Here is a 15,475-nt window from a genome sequence, read left to right as displayed (position 1 = left end):
AATCTGCCTTGTGGTTTCGCCTCGACCCGGGAGGCTTAAACGGTGTATTATTCCAAACATATGCATTTTAATCAGCTCGGTCACACTTACAAGAACTCCAGTTAATAAGGCCATCAATCAAACGCGTGCGCGGGAGGGAGCAGGGTGGGTTGGGGGTGGACTCAACGGTGCCGTTTTTGTGGGTGCAGTAGAGTTTGATTAGAACGAGTCTAATAAAAAACAAAAACAAAAGCAAAAACAAAAAACACTGTACCTAAAATCATATTTGGTAACTAAATTGTTCTTCTTGGTGTCTGGCTTTACTGGCAGGAATCTTCATATTTCATATATTTCAAATTCCAAAATCTTCATATTTCGGAATAATCAGAATAAAGGCTCGAGGAATTTCACCTAAATTTGAAGCATTTAAAAAAAAAAAAAATCATGTTCGATTATGTAAGCGCGCAATTGGCCAGTTTTTCGTTTGTTGTTGTTGTTGTTGTTTGTTTGTTTTTTACTTCGAGGCCCAATTGAAATACCACACACTTTCTCGCCCATCACTGCAATAACTTCTAATCCACGACCTAAAACTCCCTTTAAAGGGTGATTTGTGTGTCTCTCCGCGGGCCGCAGCACTTAGCCAATCCTATTACGCTCCAAAAACTCTTTTAATTTGCTCGGGCCCGGTCAAATGCGGCCAATTAAGATCCCGCTGATTGTTGGCGCTCCTCTCCGAATGATCGATCTCTTTGCATTTCCAATATCTGCAGACACCTAATTCTGTCGCGTCTATTAAGTGGTCGCAGAAAAAAAATATGAGTGGCGTTAACGGAGCCCGGGGACCACTTAACTGTCACGGTCAATCTAACGGTCCCATCAGGAAATAGGAGGGGGCGCACTCTGGTGTTTTGACAGCTACCACTTGAGAACAAAATTAGTGTTATTATTGAGGGGAGGCGGTAGGACTGGCGGACCTGAACCAATTGTGAATGGAGAAGATACTCAATACGCTTGAAGCTGAACGAAACCAAACCAAAGAAGATGACCGGGAGAAAAGCAAAAACAACAACAACAATTTTTTTTTGCTTGAATCAGTTTTATTCTATTGCCTTGAGTTTAAATTGACATATTGGTTATTGGCTATTTAAATTGATCCGAAATACGCGTATAGATCACTCCGCACGCCTTCGATGCTTTGACAGTATTTATTTGCAAATTAAACGATAAGGACAACCCAGTCATAACACAAAAAACAAAAACAAACAAACAAACAAACCAAAAAAAAAAACAGCGAACCAAAAATAATAATAATAGTAAAACAATGAAGAAAAAAATCAGTCACACATTATTCCGTATTCCCACACAAAATGCTAAACCGGTGTAACAGTGCAAAGCGAAAAACGGTTTTAAAGAAGGCCCGTGGGCATAATTTAATCACACTGTCTCTTTTACGGTCATGGGAGAAAACAGAGAAAGAAAGAGTGTTGGGTGGCCTTAAAAATGCTCATTTCTTTTTTTTTTTTCTTTTTTGATTGTCCTCTCTCCATCCTCTTTCTGATCTTTCTCTCCCCTCCCCTCTTCAGATCGTGCCGGCTGTGGTAATCCGTTCCCTCGGCGCCTTGTTACCTTTTGCCTGAAACCTTCCTGGCATTATCATTAATTCAACACTCAAAATTCACCCGGTCTTACATATACATCACTTAATAATTTTACTAGCATCTGCACATTTCGGCCCGGGCCGTCGAGAGGGCCCCGGTGTGGAGAGCTAGCTATAATGAGACGGCCGCAGTCTTTTAACAAATACCCTTGTTAAAAAAGAGAGATGGAAAGCATCATTCTTGCGTAACTAACAATACGTGTAGGTTGATTTTTGGACGCATAAAATAATGATCAAGACCTTAACGTCATCAATCACGGAGATTTAAACGTTTCTCTGGACCACCCCGCTTATCTCTCCCCATCTCTCTCTCTCATAGCAGTCACAATAATCTTGTAGAAATCAAATCTGAATTTCTGTCTATGCGGTCATATTTCAGCCCAATGTCCCCGGCTCTTCGATGGGATTATTATATTTCAATAACAGCAGGTCTTTTGCGCGTCTTATAGCTGGAGAGCTTTCTCTTCTCCCCAAGTATAAACTGGCTTTCACTGTTTATATACTGGCTACCCCACCCCTCATGCTGTTTCAGTCCTGATCATATAATACGTTAGGGTTAAAAAGCTTGTGGTTAAAGGCTTATGTGGAGCAAGAGTTATTTTTTTATCTGGTCAGAGGCACTTCTTCCCTCTGGTCCAGTGTCACAGATGAGGATTTGCTGAGCACTGAAGGCGTGAAAGTGACAAACGCGTCAGTCCTGCTTGTTGGGGAGCAAGCGAAGTCCGAACCGGAAGGCCTGGTTGAGATGGCGTTGGACTGACTGGAGTGACACGCCAAGCAGGAGCACGGAGTTCCTCCGGGACCTAGGCCGTGAGTGGGACCTGAGTACAAGGAAGGGTGTCTGAAGGCGCACAGGAGCTCGGGCCTCTGGTAGGGATGAGACAGCATCCGGAAACTATCGAGAGAGCGCAGGGGGGTTGAGAAAGGGGCGGCTGCAGGAGCTGAGCCAGCCCCGACGCCCAGGTGAGAGTAGTAGGGCAGCGGCAGGTGCGATGGAAAGGGGTAGGGCAGGTTCCCCGTGGCAGCCGCGTGGCTCATCATGTAGGTGTAGAAGGCCGGGTCGGCGGGGTGAGGCCAAGTCATGGCCAGACGCTGTCGTTTGTCTTTCATCCTGCGGTTCTGAAACCACACCTGTGAAGGAGACACAGCGGATCAAATATTAACCACAATCCCCCCCGTGACCTGAAACAACACAAGCACATGCGTAGATAATGTTTGGCTTTTTTACTCATGACAATATTTGGATTTGGGTTGGAGAAACTTGTTACTGTAATTTATTTATTTATTTATTGTGGACTGCGTGACATTTGACTATCATCCAATCAAAAAATACCAACCCAAGTAAATAAATAAATATGACCTGTGGCTGCATAACGCGGTGCCTGCTTCTTAATCTTTTTTTTTTTTTTTTTTTTGCCTTTTTTCCTGTATGGACTATTTTGATCTTACTCTATGAGATTATTTTCCATGAGATTATTTCTATCCATACACAAATAAACCACTGGCAGTCATTTACGTAAGCCTGACCATTTTGCACTCGACGTGGATTTGATATGCATCACCACAAACTCACAGACTTATTGATGGTCAAGAGGCCCAATTCAGCCCCACTTTCCTAAGATGAAATCTTACTTTGATGGTGGTTTCGGGTAGATTTAAAGCGGCCGCAAGTTCGCATCTCCGCGGCCTGGACACGTAGTTTTCCCGGTAAAACTCCTTCTCCAGGCGTGCTATCTGCTCTCGCGTGAATGCTGTTCGGTACCGGCGAATCTGATCTGCTGCGTAAGACAGAGAGCCCTGACCCGGGACATTCTTACTCGGCTCAGTACCGCACTCGTTCGGGTGGCTTGGAGAATCCCCATTTCGACCTGAACCAAAAACAGAGAATAAGCATATTTTAATTAGAATCAGGTGTAAAACGCACACATTTACAATTTAAACAGGACCCAAAACAAATCGAAACGCTTTATTTATTTCATTCCCTGCCATTTGAAGACTAGCAGGCTAACTCCATTATTTGTTTGACTTTTAGAAAAATAAGAGACATCCTGACTGCTCGCTTAGCTTCTCATTTGGTGTGGTTTTTAAATTAAAATGCAATTTCCACTACTATTATTTTTTTGATTTGATATGAACAATAATTTCCCTTGGTTGAAAATAATCAATACTTAAACTGTATTGTTTTCATTCGTTTGTTACTTTACCATTCGTTTAGTCTGAGGTCTGCTACTTCAAATGTTTCATGTATGAATGTTTATTCATAAAGATTTCACACAGAATGATATTCACAATAAACTGAGCAGTGGGTGCTTGCACCTTCACAGCTGCCTGAACCAATTGACAGAATTTTTTCTTGAATCTCCAAATTTTTCCTGGTGAAGTAGCCCATAAGCACATTTGCAGTACGAGTAACTCGCTGTCAAAGTCAGTGAGGGAAATGTCAGGTTACACTGTGGGTGTCACCTCAGCGTTTGCAGCCACACCGATCAGTTGACAGAATAGCTGTATAGCACCGACTGCAGCTGCAGTGTTTGAACCTGAAGCAGACCCTGGATCTGTTTCATTGAGCATAAATATTAGATTTTCTATTCCACCCTACAGTGCCAATATGTTTATTGCTTTTTGCCTTTCCTTCGCACAAGCATACAATCCAACCTGCACCCACACAGCCTACCTTTAGCTGTTGGGTAGTCCATGCTTTCAGGCGTGCAGCTGACATCAATTTCCTCATAGAAGTCCGACTCTGTGTCTGAGCTGCTGCCGTCTTTGTGATGATGATCAGCCTGGTGCCTCTCTCCGGAGGCAGACGTGCCAACCAGCCTCGCGTCGGCGCTCATATTTCTCCGTGCGCTATCCTCCGCCGCTAGGTCGCTCCTGTCGCGGGAATAGGGTGCAGCTCCTGGGCTCAGACAACCTCTGTGGCCCGGCTTGCCTGGTGGTTCTCGCACGGGGCTCCCGATGGCTTCCGACAAATTAGAGCCGCTCTTGCCAAGCTGACCTCCCTCTGCCAGCATCACCATCTCCTCTCTGCTTTCCATCACAAGCACGACTTAAAAGCAAAAACAAAACAAAACAAGCAAACCTCTTCGTGGCGAACCGTCAAAACCAAGGAGATGAATCTCAGGTTGGAGGGGTGTGCGCGTGTGTGCGTGCCGCGGGGATGGCGGTGGGTGGGAGATTGCGTCCTAAAAGAGAAGGAGAGGCTTCTGGAAAAAAAAGAGGGGATGCAATCCGGTCTGAACCTGAGAGAAGACCGCTTCAGAGTGCCGAGTGGGAGCTCTGGGAGGGATCACCATTTACCCTCTCTCTCCTTCCCTCTCTCTCTTTCTTCAGAGCTGTCATTCTTAATGACCCAGTCTTCACGATGGTCCCCCCTGATGACGACACTCATTGACTGAATCTGTGGGTAAACAGAAGGAGCAACGGCAACGGCGAGATGGGGGGTGGGGATGTCAGAGGGCACAACAAGAGGCAGCAGAAACAAGAAAGGTTATCTATACAGAATATTTAGGATTTACATGGTGATGTATCTGTGGTGTTGAAATATTGAAATATGCATTAAGTCATTATTATTATTATTGTTATTATTATTATTATTATTATTATTATTATTATTATTATTATTATTATTATTAGTAGTAGTAGTAGTAGTAGTAGCAGTAGTAGTAGTAGTAAAATAATGTTTGCTTAAGACTTAGCTTTTTATTGTATCTTATTGTATTACAGTATATTTAAATTACTAATAAGCCTTTTTAACGCCAGTTAATATTCTCAAATATTTTGGTTTTTTTTCTACTTATTAAATAAAGTTCAGCTTTGCTTTTGCTCAAATATAACTAATTAACACAGAGTCATTTCGTAAAAATCATATCAGTCATTAAAGTTACATTATGTATTTACATTTTATTCACCCCTCCCTCCCCCGTCACCTTCCCCTCTCTCTTGTGATTGTTATCATCATCTTAAGTGGAGTCAAGTAAAGTCTCCAAAGGTCAGGTCTTGCGGTCAGGATTTAGATAAAGGCCGATTAGAGATGAAAAAAAAAGGAAACGTTGAACCGAAACCATTCTCTTTATTCTCTATGCCCGAACAAGTTATGAAATGTGGTACCGTGATTTGCATTGCTAATTTGTATGATCGTGTGTGCACAGCATTTGCTGTTCCAAATTAAAGAAATCCAAACAAAAGCATGACACTGTGATGGGGTTCTTTGGATTCTTATATTGGCAGTGGCCGTTTTTCCAGTTCAGTGTTTCAGCAAAAAGTCAATGAATGGTGATAATGGGAGCGCTAACCTGCTGCACATAGGGCTTATAGCTGCTGTTTAGAAGTGGTCACATTTGAACTCTGCCTCCGAGGCGTAAAGACATCTTCACTGCACCAACGTGGCCAAAACATTTATTTAACACAGTTGCAGCAAATACAGTTTTATTAAAAGCTGGTGTGACTGTTTCTAAACTCCCAGCTATCAAAAATAGTAGGCATTCGTGCTATAACTTAAAAACAATTACAGCTTGGGGACAACATTCAAACATCAACGTACCGTTTAAGTGCAACATTTTAAAGAGCCGAGGCTGATGACTTCCTTAATCACGTTTCTCTTTGAGCACACTGAGCTACTTTATCCAGGTGGGTTATGACAGAGGTGCCTCCACACATGCGCTTTTCGCGATTTTTGAACTGCGAGGCTGTGTGTGGCTGCATGTATGTGGATGCATATCGTGTGTCACAGATAGGCGGTGTCATGTGGTCTCACAGAGAGGAGAGGGACATACTGTGGGTTTCCAGCACCCTCCGCTGTCCTTGTGCGCCCTCGCCTGTCCGAAAGTGAGAAAAGGCCCCGAGCAGCAGCCACCCCTCCCCCAGAGCGACGGATGAGAAGTGAGGGAAATTCCTTTGGCTTTCGCGTCCAACTCTTTCATCTGTTTGGAAAAAAACCCTCACCTCTCTTCTTTCTTTTTGTTGCTCTATCTATCTATGTAACCTTACCTCCCAAACTGATCTTGCTCTAATGGACACACACTTGCATACAGCCTGCTTCTCCAGCTTCTTTAGTAGGCTATGACTATAGTTTTATCTATCTATCTATCTATCTATCTATCTATCTATCTATCTATCTATCTATCTATCTATCTATCTATCTATCTATCTATCTATCTATCTATCTATCTATCTATCTATCTATCTATCTATGAGTTTAGGACACCTAAACTTAAAATAAAAAATGTACTGCGCAGAGTTAAAAATTAACCTGGAGTTGTTAACTACAAAATGACATAATTACGCCTAAGAAATGAAAGAACTTGTTACCTTTGTTTTGAAAAATCATAAACACTGGTCATCGCGCAGTGTTTGTTGGTCAAGCGCCAAGATCCTCGCTCGTTACGTAATGGGTCGTGTCCGGGGCAGATAAAATCGTGTGATCACCCTGAGATAACGCTTCGAAAATGCTTTTGCGCAATTGGTGACCTTGTGCATTTACAGTACATATTGTGTCTGGCTTAGATAGTAAAGGAGAGCGGATTGGGTTGGAGAGCTTGCTGGGTGTGGAACGCGGTTTACTTATTTACATAAAGCAATTTCCAAGGCATGGAACGCAGTTATTATTATTTTTTATTCAATGAACATTTGATCCACATTCTTGTGGCACAAGTGCAGAAAACTGGACTGCAGTGTAGGCGCCTCTCCAGTGTCTACTTCTTCAGGGGAAGATCAAAGAGTGGGGAGCGCCCCCCGTGGCAGACACTGCAGAATGCGCCCCTTAGTTTTACTAGCCAGCACAACTTGAACTTGACCATGGAGCCTGCGCAGTCTGCGTGTAATCCAATCCTTGGCCCCGGCGGTGCAGATCTGTCACAATGTTTGCTTTTAGCACAAAATGTGCTTCAGTGCGCGATGGAATTGCGCACGAATTAGTTTGGTGGTTGTTGAGCCAGCCGCTGGCTGAGGCGCACTGCGTTTCACACACAAGGAACCTGGAAGAAAATAACAATCTAGACTCTCTTCACTAAGGTGGCCCCTCCCGTCTACGTTGCTTCAACTTGGCCTTGAAACGGGATGACGCAGCTACCAGAGAGTTAACTCGTTGACCTTGGAGCGAAACGAGTCCTGATGACTATACAGCTGGAAATCTCTGTGCTGTAAGAACTTCTTTTATCGCACTTCCGTGCTTCATCCCGCACACCCTACGCTATTACACCAAGGGCTTAGCAAGCCACTGAGATCAGACCTGTATTACCCAAATAAAAGGGGAAGCATCACGGGGTATGGCTTACCATTAGTTCAGCAGCAGCAGGACAACACACCAGGTGCAAAGCCCCGATATTTCACAAGAGTGCATGCAATTCTTTAGTCTGGTATGTGGGTCCCTGGCATCTTTGAGAAAGGTGATATTTACAAGTCTGCCTGGTTGCAAATGGGGTTTTTTCTTCGTTTTTTTTTTTTTTTTTTTTGCCAGAGTGCCGCTGTCATCAGTCCCCACTGCATGCTCATGTGCCTCTGTTTTCTCGCTGCTCTCCACTAATTTTAGCCTCTAATAATGAGCCCTATTGAGTTATACTGCCGGCAAGATCATCCTATTCACATTTCTGGCCTCAGTTTTCAGGGTTTTTTTTTTTTTTTTTTTTACCACAACCGCCGTTCAAATAATGATGTGTGGATGCAAAGCAACATACAAACGGGCATCCCGTTAATTTGCATGTAATTGAAGGCGTGAGACAGATAGGTCCCGCAGTGAATAAGCCCAATGTTTTAGGAGTTTTGTAGTTTTACAAATCTCAGTATAGGTTAAGTTGCTGCCTTTACCACACCTGGTTGACTAGAAAAATACCCGCACGGAGAGAGAGGGCCTCACATCAACTCAACTACGTCTGCAATTTTTTTTGAGTTGTTTGCCTTTAGATTGTTCATCCTGTGGAGTTTTGTTTTGTTTTTTAATTAAACTATCCAAGTCTTCATTTTTTCATTAAATTCCAGCCAAACGCCAAACTGTGCAGGCCTTTCCCCTGCAAATGCCTTAAAATCAATGCTACTTTGATAATAATGGTTTTTAAACTATTTTGCAAGTTTCAAAACTCAATAGAAAATTATTAGGAAGATAGGAAAACAGTCCATGCAGACGTATTTGATTTCTGAAGTAACGAAATGCAACCATTCTATTTCAATCTCCATATTCCGACAACATTTTAAAACGGGCGAGCCATTTCAGTCTCTATCTTTATAACCAGACAAACAAACAAGGAAAAATCACCTTAAGGTTAAGAAAAAGAAAACCCAATCAGTCGTTTTGTGGCGTTTTATTGACAGAGCTGCAGTTTTAATGACATTTACAATTTCGTCTTTGCTTTAAAGTGCAGAAAGAGCAAAACCTCTGTAACGCAGCTTAACAGGTGCACATATTTAACCTCACTCCATTGCTCAAAATGTATATTTACAGTTAAAAAAAAATGGTTAGGCTACAATTTAGAATGCAGTGTTGCTTATTTGGGAGGAATTTTAGCGCTCACGATGCTATTATTGAAAAAGAAAACAAATGCACTGAAAAACCCGCTTCGCTAAAAATATTTTATTTAAATTTTGCAAAAATAATAATAAAAAAATCCCCAAAACACAACAACAACAATAATAATGTGTGGATCAAATTAAAAATGTAACGATGATGCTAGATAAGGAAAAAATGACTTATTGTCGGCCTGATGGCATTTAAAAGCAAATAATACTCGCTGCAATCGGACGGTGGCCTCGGATCAGGAATACAACAGATGTGGAACCGACTGAACATGCAGTGAAAGGCAGCGCAGATCTGTATATTTACTGAGGTTCTCGCATGCCAATAAAGTGATTTCACATGCAGCTTACAGGCTATAGTTTAGCAGGCTGTTAAGGCAACGTTTGAGCCCACGGCGAGAGAAACTGAAGCAGAGCGAAAAGTTGCAGCAAATGTGTCAGTCAAGAGGGAACATTGGGAACACCGTGGGAGTAAGGATTTCTTAGAGAACTGTAGACCTTTAGTTTAGACTGCATGTGTCGTCGTCGTCCCCCCCCCCCCTCCCAAAAAAAGAATGAAGTGGGCCAGCTTTCCTTGTTACTTTTATGCAGTCCGTCATAATCACAGTGCAGGCAGTCGTCCAGAAAATATGGAAAAGACAAGTGTGTGACCGCCTTGTGGTTCCCTGCTTTAACCACAAAAACATACTGGCTCTTATGTTTTGACAGCTTTTTTGACAAAAGCACGTGCGATCAACACCGACATTTGACTGCACGTTCTTAGCACCCTGTTTTATGTCCCAATTTATGTTATTAAGGATATAAATTTATAGCTGAGCATAACTTTATATAGACTGCTTCACCAAGGCTTCAGAGGCTCAGGCCGCGGATCAAATGCGCTCTTTCTTTCTCTGACTGCATAACTTCAGTGCCAGTACAAACAAGGGATTGAGCCTTGATAATGACCTCAGAGAAAAGCCTCCAGGCTCTGCTGCCAAATCCCAAAGTGCAGTCTTAGAAACTTTGCAGGATGCTTGAAATAGATCAAGGGGTGCACGTCAAATTTATGCCATTTAGATTCACTTTGATTTAGTGGAACTTACAGATATAAGATTAATCACCGTTTAGTCTTTCATTTTTTATCCCGCTTACGTTTGTGCGTAAATCAGAGAATACAATGCAAATCCGACAAGAATTCAATAGTGAATCGTTTAAAAGGTGTTTCTAACGAAGGTTCCTGCCACACGATTTAAGCACAAGCCAGTGGTGAATTGTGCGTCTCCTCGGCGGGCACTGGCCCCCTCTTGTTGTGTGTTCATTGTACTTTGGGATGTCTCGTGTCTGGACTGACCACATGGACGCGCAGGCAGCCCCCATGGCCGGAGGAGAGTAACATGAACAATTAAAGGACAGAACGGAGATTAAAAACACGATTCCTGATTTTTTTTTTCAAGAGTCTCTCTGGGGCAAGAAACTTAAAAAAAATGGATAGAATACTGACATTAAATGCAGCTTGATTTAACATGAACAAAGTCCATATGCCACAGTGTGGATTAACGCAACCGTGTTTTGTTGTTGTTGTTTTGATTTTGTTTTTTTGTTTTTTTTTTTTTTTAAAAAAAGCTTTGCTTCGACGAGAACGCCACGAGGCAACAGGCCGGGCCTTGTAGCGAGACTCATAAATATTGTTGCATATTGCTGATGAATGATTTCATTACTTGAGCTTTCTTGTACGATGACTTCAGAACCAACCCCGACCAGCTCGTGTTGAATCCCCTTCACTTCAGCCTTACAATTATTCAAATCCACCGAATGCAATAACTTTTCCATTTGACTACTAAATAAATGTTGCATGTGACGCTGTTTATGGGTCTAAACGGAGATGTCTTTGAAAAGGTAGAGCCTTTGCAATCCAAATCCAAGGGAGGAACAGATTTCCCTTTGATCTCAAAAAGACAGACAGCAGCCTAGTTCTGAATGTCATAATCCTTCACATTAATAATAAGCGTTACAAACCCGCGTTTAATGGCTCGTTTGAAAAAAACAAAACAAAGAAAAAACTTGGTAACGATAATCTGCTATTTATTATACATTTTTAGTCAAACTCAAAACATTAAGATTAAATCTCTTTGGGTGTTCTCTCTTTTGGATAAATGTGGAACTCATTAAAAAGAAGAGAAACAAAAATATCCATCCCAAATACTCTCTCTCCATCTGCATCACATGCCTCTTAAATCAAGCACCTCCCCCCAAAAAGACAAAGCATCAGCACACTTTTTATTTATTTCTATTTTTTTTTTTAACACAAACTGCTGTCTTAAGCTTCCTTTTGTTTAACAACCTCAGTCCATCCCTTTTTTGTCGCCCGGTGCCAGCAAGTCTACGGTTCACAATATAAAACTAAACTGCCTAAATCAGTGTTTACTGTTTATTAATATCTAGTTTCACTTGATATATTATCGAAGTTAACGATGTGTTGGAATTTACTGTACAGTTGTTCATATTTTAGATAACAAATGTGACGGAACAATTTTTTAAAAATGACTGTTCTCATATAAAATATTTGGCTTGAAGCTAAACGCCTCCATCCATGAGAAGCAGCTTCTCTTTGGGTGTTTAGTTCCCCAGTCTCATAGCAGAAACAGTACACACGGGGACATGTAGGTGACAATTTATGGTGGATTTGGAAAACCTGGTAACAACCACGAGGGAAAATCCACCAGGTCCTACTGCAGTGAATAGACGGAGAGCCACTGGTCATAAACACTAACCAGCAGACCAGACACACACACACACACACGCACGCACACGGTTTCTTTTTCACACATGTCTACCAAAAGAAGAAGAAAAAAAGAGAGAAAGAAACACCCCCAAAAGAATAATAAAACAAAACTCCAGCACTATTCTTTTTACATTTCCAACGCTGGGATTCAAAGGTAGGCCTACGTGCCATCCAGAAGAAGAAGTAGAAGAAGGAGCGGGTTCGAACTAGTTCGCAAGAGTAAACAGGGGAGATAACAAAATGACAGTAAAAGTTAATGTCCTCCAATAGCGTTCATTGGGACAGGAATTCTCACCCCTCTTCCGCTCTTTTCAAGAGCTCAGACGGTCTCTTCAAAGCCTGAATAGGCCGAGGGACTGGATGGCTAGACAGCAACATTCAACTTGACCTTGGCCTCCAACCGCGTTTACGTCCTATGCAAAAACACGCACACATACCATGTCGAGAGCTTTTCTGATTTCTGATTTTGCATACTGTAAACATGTAAACATGTCTGAAGTCAAGTGTACAAAATAATCCCCCACAACACGAGATGATCTCTCATGTCCTCTTTTCTCTTTTTTAAACTGCTATCGAAATACACAAGTGAACCCTGTCTCCTTTTCAGAACTACACGCATGCGCCTCATTATACGTGTTTATATATATTATATATGTGTTATTTCAATACCTCCAAGTTACTAGGATCAAACTTTTTTTTATCTTACACGTCCTATCGGATAAAGCGCAAACAGAGGCGTATCAGCCAGACAGAAGTACCCTGTTTAATTCCGTGTATATCGGTGCAATGCACAGATATATCAGACTTTATTTTTACACTAAGAAGGTTCTGTTGTAAAGAGTGTTATAATATTAGAATTTGTACAGCGAGGCAAACAAAGGCAGGTCAGTATGCATGCTTAAAGGCCAAAAGCGGTGCATATGAGTCATATGTAACTGCCTGGGTCACAACGGTTTTCTTTCTTTTTTTAAAAAAAAAAAAGTTGCATACCTTTAAACAATCGACTCTTGTTTGTACTTTATATGTGAAAATAAGCATTTCTCCTCTCAAAATGACGAAATTCTATCATTTGGACGCATGAAACCTAAATGAGCGTAAGCACAGATTCATGTAAATTGTACCTTACGTTCTGTTTTGAAATTAATGCACATCATCCATGCTGGTTAAATCAAATATGACAAAAGTCAAACCCCTCGATAGGTGCAGTCACCTTCCCTTCGCCGCATTTTTCTCCATTTAATTATCTGCTGATGTTTACCGTCCTCTTTGCATAGCCCGGTCACGTGACCACATCTGGACCAATAACAGCGCCACATCTGCGCTCTTGTGCGCGTCAGAGTGGCTTTACTCTCCGGGAAGCAGTATCTCCCTTTTTTCAGTCTGAGGGCTTTTTAAAAAAGAGCCATAAGCTTCAATGTTGGATGCCGTGCTATGACAACGTCACTGCTCCTCCGTCCTCGCTGGGTCGACCCGTCGGTGATGTTCCTCTACGACAACGGCGGCGGTTCCGATGAAGTGAGCAAGAACATGGAGGGTTTTGCTGGTGGCAACTTTGCTGCGAACCAGTGCAGGAATCTGATGGCGCACCCCGCATCCCTGGCACCAAGCACGGCGTACTCGTCCAGCGACGTGCACACCTCCGGGATGGGCGAGCCTGTGAAACAGTGCAGCCCCTGCTCTGCAGCTCAGAATTCGTCCAGCGCGTCCCTGCCGTACGGGTACTTCGGTTACCCGTGCAGAATGTCGCATCACAGCAGCATAAAGTCGTGCGGAGCGCAGCCCCCCTCCGCGTATGGGGAGAAATACATGGACACGTCCGCTTCAGGCGACGATTTCGCCTCCCGGGCAAAGGAATTTGCTTTTTATCCAACGTATCCCTCTGGCCCATACCAACCTGTCCCCAGTTACCTGGACGTCCCAGTAGTGCCAACTATCAGCGCGTCTTCAGAGGCCAGACACGAGTCTCTTCTGCCTATGGAGAGCTACCAACCGTGGACTCTCGCTTCCAACGGCTGGAACAGCCAGGTCTACTGCGCCAAGGAGCAGCCTCAGCCCGGACACATGTGGAAATCCTCCATACCAGGTAGGCATGTGCCTTACACAGAATCCATCCTTTACAGGAAGCAGCTTTTTGACAATTTAAGTCCGATAGTACACACAGCAAATCCAGTATGTATGGTGCAGTAGTACATGGCGTGTTGATAAAATCTCCCTCACTGTGGGAAGAACATCTCAAATGTATGCTATAACCACGTTATAGCTGAAACTATATTTTAACCACAAATAAGCGACAATACAACAAAGAGCGTTAAAACGACTAGATTAATACCAGGACGCTTTAAAATTCGCTAAGTTTTCCTTTGAGAAAATTACACAAATACATTTTTCTATTGTTTTATCAATCACTTATCATTAGAGAGTCAAGCCTGTCCAGTTGATTTGAGGATTTCCCATTTTCATCAGTAACCTCAAATATCCTGAAATATTTTATTTTATTTAAAAAAAAGTTGAAAGTGTGTCACTCAGCTATTTACATTTTCTTTTTTTTAATTTCGTGGGAGGGAAATTTTATTCTGAGAGTAAGTTTAGAGGCAGATTATCACATGTTCTTTTGTCTCTCTCTCTTTGTCTTTTTTTCCTTCTCAGACGCAGTGTCTCACGCCGGGGGAGACTCCGGGTCTTATCGACGTGGAAGAAAGAAGCGCGTGCCATACACCAAGGTGCAACTGAAGGAACTCGAGCGCGAGTACGCCGCCAATAAATTTATCACAAAGGACAAAAGGAGGAGGATATCCGCTCAGACCAACCTGTCCGAGCGACAGGTCACGATATGGTTTCAAAACAGACGCGTAAAGGAGAAGAAAATCGTCAACAAGCTGAAAACTATCAGCTAGTTTCTTTTTCTTTTTTCTCTTTTTCTCTTTTTTCTTTTTTTTTTTTACACATTTTTTTGATTTTTAGATGACGGACAAAATCTATGGGACATTAAAACACACACGCACACACACGCACACACACACACACACACACACACACACACACAAACGGACACATGGATTAGGGCAAGCAGCTCTTTCATGACCGATTATGATTCATATGTATGTAGGCAAATGTTTTCCCGGAGCTCCCCAGACAAACTTTCCGGACCCACCTCTTCCTGCTACTTGTTGTTAAATATTGTTCAGAGACTCAAGTGGGAGAAAAGAGAAAATGTATAGCTGCAGTAGGCGTGACTTCTTCTTCTTCTTGTTAATATTATTATTATTTTCTTTTGGCATGCTCACTCTCAAAGTGACCTCAGGTGTGTGCGCCACCGAGCTACACCTTTATCTAGACTACAACTTTTTAACGAGAGCGATAAATGGAAGATTCACAGGAAGTGACGGTGTGACGAATTTGGACCTTCGGGGATGTTAAATATTAATCAATCCCGGCTTCTTCTTCTTCTTCTTCTTCTTCTTTTTTTTTTTTTTTTAAAACCTACCCACATGTTTAACTTGTATGAAGTGTAGTTTTATCATATGAATCCGTGCTCTCATGCATATTCAGTCCATGGTGCAATTCTTATTATC

At 42.3% G+C, this 15,475-nt stretch overlaps 2 protein-coding genes across 2 annotated transcripts; one reads left to right on the top strand and one right to left on the bottom strand.

Annotated features, from left to right (window-relative positions):
- Nucleotides 1-1,274: 1,274 nt before the first annotated feature.
- On the bottom strand, nucleotides 1,275-4,884 carry evx1 (even-skipped homeobox 1). Its single transcript, XM_006787597.3, has 3 exons — nucleotides 4,311-4,884; nucleotides 3,269-3,504; nucleotides 1,275-2,767 (listed from the first exon to the last, which is right to left on the bottom strand). The coding sequence occupies exons 1-3, from the start codon at nucleotides 4,672-4,674 to the stop codon at nucleotides 2,240-2,242; spliced, it is 1,128 nt and encodes a 375-aa protein (XP_006787660.2). The 5' UTR covers nucleotides 4,675-4,884; the 3' UTR covers nucleotides 1,275-2,239.
- Nucleotides 4,885-13,310: 8,426 nt separating this feature from the next.
- Nucleotides 13,311-14,797, top strand: hoxa13a (homeobox A13a). The gene is made up of 2 exons (XM_006787598.2): nucleotides 13,311-13,986; nucleotides 14,550-14,797. Exons 1-2 carry the CDS (start codon nucleotides 13,335-13,337, stop codon nucleotides 14,795-14,797), a joined length of 900 nt encoding a protein of 299 aa, XP_006787661.1. The 5' UTR covers nucleotides 13,311-13,334.
- The last annotated feature ends 678 nt before the right edge of the window (nucleotides 14,798-15,475 follow it).

This window comes from Neolamprologus brichardi, chromosome 22 (assembly GCF_056152115.1).
Source record: "Neolamprologus brichardi isolate AB-2024 chromosome 22, ASM5615211v1, whole genome shotgun sequence".
NCBI lineage: Eukaryota > Metazoa > Chordata > Actinopteri > Cichliformes > Cichlidae > Neolamprologus > Neolamprologus brichardi.
This window is presented reverse-complemented; position numbering and strand designations above follow the sequence as displayed.

Bases quoted from the DNA above. Each gene is read 5' to 3' on its own strand.
- hoxa13a (XM_006787598.2), top strand. From the start codon at position 13,335: ATGACAACGTCACTGCTCCTCCGTCCTCGCTGGGTCGACCCGTCGGTG. The intron at 13,987-14,549 runs GTAGGCATGTGC...TTTCCTTCTCAG, and splicing joins GTGGAAATCCTCCATACCAG to ACGCAGTGTCTCACGCCGGG.
- evx1 (XM_006787597.3), bottom strand. From the start codon at position 4,674: ATGGAAAGCAGAGAGGAGATGGTGATGCTGGCAGAGGGAGGTCAGCTT. The intron at 3,505-4,310 runs GTAGGCTGTGTG...TTTTTGGTTCAG, and splicing joins GGACTACCCAACAGCTAAAG to GTCGAAATGGGGATTCTCCA. The intron at 2,768-3,268 runs GTAAGATTTCAT...TCTCCTTCACAG, and splicing joins TACCCGAAACCACCATCAAA to GTGTGGTTTCAGAACCGCAG.